Below are 6,227 nucleotides of genomic sequence, written 5' to 3'. Positions count from 1 at the left end.
CTCTGAAGTTTTACATGTACTTTGCATCCAACCAGAACCTAACAAGGGATAGCGAATCATACCGTGGTTGGATAGTTATGAGGACAGTGATATCCCTAACCCATCAGGGTTCTAATCCCGATACTTGCATTCTCTTTGAATTTCATTTCAGTATTTTGAACGATGTCCGTCCAGCGAGAGAAGACGTTTCCGTCGACTATGTGGTATGTGTAATGACTTCAGTCTTAAAACGATATTCTAGATTAGTCTGTTAAGGATGTTCATGGGATGATAGCACGCGTGTGTTCATATAAAAAAATTGAATGTGCATATCTATACTGTGTTTAAAAAAAAAGACTAATAAGCGATAAGGTTTCCGTAGGTCCATCGCACAGCCACAAGTCCGGGTCCCTCTTCTTCATCGCTGCAGCTGCGCAGACTCCAAATGGCAAGGCCAGGCGGTATCAGCACCTCCTCGTGGAGCCTTCCAGGCCCAGCCCTGCAAAAGCTCGCTAACCCCAGGAAACCATGCGCCTCCGGTTCACGGGCAAGACCTTTACATCCGCGACCCAGCGGCAAACACGCGGTCTCGGCGGCATCCACCGGCCAAGGCGAGCAGCAACCTGCCCCTACCGTCGCGGCGCCGCGGGCTCGGCCCGATGCCGACACGTTCAGCGTCGAGTTCCTAACGCGCGAAGGCTGCCGGCTCGGCATCTCCCGGTACCCGGACTTCGCTTACAACGCACAGGGCGGCCGCGGCGTGGGCGCCGGGCGTGTCGCGAGCGGCGCGGCGGATGGCACGATACTCGTCGATTTTGACGTGTCGAGCCTGTACATCCCGGCGATGTCCGGCGCCACCACCAGGTTCCTAGGGCTGCCGCTGCCGCCGTTCCTCAAGATCGACATCTTGCCCGAGGCTCTGCGCGGGAGCATCGATCGGAAAACTGGTCAGGTAACCTTTGCACTGCGTCCATGTGTTGTTACTTGTTACCAGTCCATATAAGAGCATCTTCACCATGCGCCCAATGCGCGGCCGTACAAAAAATCAGTCTAAAGCGTACACATATTTAATTTTAACGCCCCGGTGAACGCTAACTTCAACGAAAACCGTAAAATTTGACGCGCGTTGCATTACAGCAGACGCGCAAAAACTTAACTCTTGCAACATGCATTTTTAATCAAACATAGACAATTCAGACGATACATAGCATAATTTTAAAACAATACAAGCATAGTTTTTAAACGATACATATCATAGATAGCCTAGATAGATAGAAAACGATGAAAAATGATAAAAAAATACATAGCATAGACAGATAGTCTAGATAGATAGAAGTCTACTTCTCGTCATCCTCGGACTCCGACGCGTCGGTGTTCAATTCCTCCATCGTGATGAAGGTGTCAACCGAGTGTTCATCATCGAAGAATCAAATCGACGATTCCTTCAGGTCCATCTAAAAGAATGCGACTTGCTTCCGCTTATGCCTATCTTCGCGGTAGGCGGCTTACTCCGCCCTCCGTTGCACGAAGAATTCACGTTCTTTGAGGACGTCATGCGAGAACTGTCGGCGCCACTTCGCCTTGGCATGCTTGTCCATCTCTGCAATGCTGAGGCGGCGCTGCTGCCTCCGGTTTCGACGACGGTCCTCTTCGATGACAACCGTGGACGAGGCACGAGGTTCTGTGCCCACTCCATCGTCATCACCTTGGGAAAACTCATCTTCCTACGAGGCTTGTTGAGGCATCATGTTGCCGCATCATACGCGCGGGCGGCATCCTCGACGGTTTCAAACGTGCCGAGTCCGAGGCGTATGTCGCCGGATCGGATATCGGCGTAGAAGGTGGCGGAGGGGGGCGCGTGGACGCCGCGGTAGCCCGAAGTTCCTCGGCGACGCGGCGGCGAGGCGAAAAAAGAGGCAGAGGGGCGCGTGGCGAGACGAAGGAGGGCACGTGACGAGACGAGGGAGGGTGCGTGGCGAGGCAAGGGGGCGACGGTTTCATCGGAACGGCGCGCGGCGGGGGCTGCATTTTATAGATGCGTTGGACGGCGTGCATCAGCTCGCTCGCTTTTCCGCGCACGTGCAATTGTTTTCCGCATGCCTGATTTTACCGTCTTTGTTGGAGCGCGTGAAATCGTCCCTCACGCATTAAAGTAGAGTTTTACCGCACACGTTTTTTAACACGGCATCTTGGAGATGCTCTAACGGATTTCTTTTTTGGGAGCGACGATAAGAGATTTAGTAGTTTGCCTGCGACCAGGGTATTTAGAAGAAGTTCTTGCTTGGAATTTATATGGCCACAGAAAACGATCATGATCATGGCATGACCTATGCATGCGTATACACGTTTCAGGTCGACCTGAAGTTCAGGTCGAGGTTCTGTTTCACGGTTGGGAGCATCTATGAAGCTCCGCCGTTGTTCGTCGACACAACACTGACGTCTGAGGAGTCCAGTGGAGCCATAAGACGTGGAACTGGCGAAAGATTGGACGGTGGAGGGAGATGCAAGCTGGTCGGGGTGGCCGTCCTCGACCCCATCGATGATGTATTCATGAACACCTTCCTCAACCTGCCAACAGAGTGCATTGCTTATTTGAACGCCACCATCTCCATCCCCGGCGCTGCATGATCGTGCCAGTTTGGTGGTCTAGAAATCTCGGATGCTTGGTGAAACGCCTAAATCACACAAAGGAAGATCATCGAGTCCTTGTTGCTGGGCGAATAATTAACTGTATATAAATTATTACAAGTATGTTGAAACGGGAAACAAATATTTTGATGTTGTCACCGTGATTTATCTGTCATTTTATTGTTAATTGGGAAGTTCACTCAGATTAACCGGCTCAGCTCTCTCCACAAGAGGTATTACATGATCATGTGTCTTTCTTACTTTTTGAATCCGAGACAAAAGATTTGCCTCGTATTAATTAAGAAAGAATAGAGTTTGAATTACACCTCGCAACTGAAAACAAAAGAGTGTTACTCTCCCGATATGTTGTTGCCCAATTTCTTCGCCCTGGCAGATACCCAAAGGATGGCTTCATTCTTGATGTTGTTGAGCAAAGCTGTTGGAGGCACACTCTTCCGTCGAAAGACCCGAGCGTTCCGTTCGTTCCAAATGGCCTATATCATTAGCATGATGAGGGAGGCCATGACCTTCCGGTGGGGTGTGATCTTGCTTGATCTATTACCTATCATGCTTTAATGGAGCCGTCAAGCTGCCAACTAGATGAGTTAAGGTCTTCTAAATGTAGTCACTCATTGACCATATTCCATAGGCACTCGATGAATCGGCATTTGACGAAAAGGTGTAGCCCAAATTCTTGTTCTATTTTACATAGGGGCAGAGATGACAATTTGTCCATCCATGACGGGCCAACCTATGAGCTGTCCAGATTCCGTCTTGTATGGCCAGCCAAGTGAAGAAATTCACCTTGGACGGTGCCCAAGCCTTCCAAACCATGTGATCCATAGGGAAGTGTACCATTCCTAGAAATTGCGCGAATTAAGCCGTCCTTGTCGAGTATTGACCATCCGTAGCATGCTTCCAAGTAATCTCATCGTCCGCGTGCTCCTCAAGCGGGAAATTCGAGATTAGAATCCAGAGTTCAACAAATTGACGAATGTGTGTCATAGAGAAGTTGATAATCATCTTGATTTTGTTAATCCAGGCTCCTTCCTTGAGAGCGTCTCTCGCCTTCCATTTTTTCTCCTGTGGTAGCCTCGTGGACGAGAGGTATAATATCAATAGGTTTCCTGCCATGCACCCAAGGCGCCTCGCAAAAAGGGGTCTTGGGGGTCTGGTGGTTACTCTTTTGGCTCATTGAAAATGTAAGGAGTCTCGGTAAATAACGGATTCATACTTCGAGGTTCGTCTTTCCTGCTCATGCCACATGCCCACATCTACTTTTAGTTTAGGAAACGATCTATATCGGCCGACCGACATTGAATCGCGCTGGTTGTCGTGGGAATGATCCTGACAATAATACCAAGGGTACGAATGAGGGGCGGAGCCTAGCTAGGGCGCAGTGGATACACTCGAATGTATGAGTTCGTGCCCTACTCAGGAGTGGTAACAATCCTACGTCTCAAGCCGTGGGGCTGACATTTGCTTATGGGGTGTGTGATAATACAGGATGCTGAACCCTTGGTCAGGATCTCAGGAGTGGATTATATAGAGTGCGCCATGACTAGTTGAGCCTCATTACAAGGGCGAGTTAATACTAATAACTACGGAAGTTACTAGTAACGACAACTCTAACTCTAGCGTTATTGGTAACACATGTCTTCACTACACTTCATGTGATAGTTTAAGTCTGTAGCTGTCGCAGTCTCTGTGTTGCTCACACCTTGTTGTAGTCCGATTGCCGGGGCACATCCGACTGGCACGATATGATCTGAGTGACCTTCCGCAAGCCGAGTGAAGACACGCTTGCCCGAGTGAGGTCACGACTCCACCGACGGCTCTGGGACACTTATGTCCATGTACGTGTTGGAATTATGCCCTAGAGGCAATAATAAATATAGTTATTATTATAATTCCTGTATCAAGATAATAGTTTATTATCCATGCTATAATTGTATTGAATGAAGACTCATTTACATGTGTGGATACATAGACAAAACACCGTCCCTAGCATGCCTCTAGTTGGCTAGCCAGTTGATCGATGATAGTCAGTGTCTTCTGATTATGAACAAGGTGTTGTTGCTTGATAACTGGATCACGTCATTGGGAGAATCACGTGATGGACTAGACCCAAACTAATAGACGTAGCATGTTGATCGTGTCATTTTGTTGCTACTGTTTTCTGCGTGTCAAGTATTTATTCCTATGACCATGAGATCATATAACTCACTGACACCGGAGGAATGCTTTGTGTGTATCAAATGTCGCAACGTAACTGGGTGACTATAAAGATGCTCTACAGGTATCTCCGAAGGTGTTAGTTGAGTTAGTATGGATCAAGACTGGGATTTGTCACTCCGTGTGACGGAGAGGTATCTCGGGGCCCACTCGGTAATACAACATCACACACAAGCCTTGCAAGCAATGTAACTTCGTGTAAGTTGCGGGATCTTGTATTACGGAATGAGTAAAGAGACTTGCCGGTAAACGAGATTGAAATAGGTATGCGGATACTGACGATCGAATCTCGGGCAAGTAACATACCGAAGGACAAAGGGAATGACATACGGGATTATACGAATCCTTTGCACTGAGGTTCAAACGATAAGATCTTCGTAGAATATGTAGGATCCAATATGGGCATCCAGGTCCCGCTATTGGATATTGACCGAGGAGTCTCTCGGGTCATGTCTACATAGTTCTCGAACCCGCAGGGTCTGCACACTTAAGGTTCGACGTTGTTTTATGCGTATTTGAGTTATATGGTTGGTTACCGAATGTTGTTCGGAGTCCCGGATGAGATCACGGACGTCACGAGGGTTTTTGGAGTTACCGGGAATGTACCGGGAATGACGAATGGGTTCCGGGAGTTCACCGGGGGGGGGGGGGGCAACCCACCCCGGGGAAGCCCATAGGCCTTGGGGGATACACACCAGCCCTTAGTGGGCTGGTGGGACAGCCCACAAGTGCCCTATGCGCCAAGGAGAAGAAAATCAAGAGAGAAAGAACAAAAAGGAGGAGGTGGGAAGGAAGGGGGACTCCCTCCCACCAAACCTAGTCCAACTCGGTTTGGGGGGGGGAGAGTCCTCCCCCTTGGACTCGGTCGACCCCCTTGGGGCTCCTTGAGCCCCAAGGCAAGGTCCCCTCCCTCCCACCTATATATACGGAGGTTTTAGGGCTGATTTGAGACGATTTTTCCACGGCAGCCCGACCACATACCTCCACGGTTTTTCCTCTAGATCGCGTTTCTGCGGAGCTCGGGCGGAGCCCTGCTGAGACAAGGTCATCGCCAACCTCCGGAGCGCCGTCACGCTGCCGGAGAACTCTTCTACCTCTCCGTCTCTCTTGCTGGATCAAGAAGGCCGAGATCATCGTCGAGCTGTACGTGTGCTGAACGCGGAGGTGCCGTCCGTTCGGTACTAGATCGTGGGACTGATCGCGGGATTGTTCGCGGGGCGGATCGAGGGACGTGAGGACGTTCCACTACATCAACCGCGTTCTCTAACGCTTCTGCTGTACGGTCTACAAGGGTACGTAGATCACTCATCCCTTCTCGTAGATGGACATCACCATGATAGGTCTTCGTGCGCGTAGGAAATTTTTTGATTCCCATGCGACGTTCC

The 6,227-nt window shown here is 49.7% G+C and overlaps 1 protein-coding gene across 1 annotated transcript; it reads left to right on the top strand.

The window, feature by feature from the left end:
- The first annotated feature begins 349 nt into the window (after positions 1 to 349).
- On the top strand, positions 350 to 2,810 carry LOC123402276. The gene is made up of 2 exons (XM_045096177.1): positions 350 to 931; positions 2,332 to 2,810. Exons 1-2 carry the CDS (start codon positions 425 to 427, stop codon positions 2,605 to 2,607), a joined length of 783 nt encoding a protein of 260 aa, XP_044952112.1. The 5' UTR covers positions 350 to 424; the 3' UTR covers positions 2,608 to 2,810.
- Positions 2,811 to 6,227: the final 3,417 nt, after the last annotated feature.

Source organism: Hordeum vulgare, chromosome 6H (genome assembly GCF_904849725.1).
Source record: "Hordeum vulgare subsp. vulgare chromosome 6H, MorexV3_pseudomolecules_assembly, whole genome shotgun sequence".
In the NCBI taxonomy this organism is placed as follows: domain Eukaryota; kingdom Viridiplantae; phylum Streptophyta; class Magnoliopsida; order Poales; family Poaceae; genus Hordeum; species Hordeum vulgare.
The sequence above is the reverse complement of the archived record's forward strand: the minus strand, read 5'-3'. Positions and strand labels throughout refer to the sequence as shown.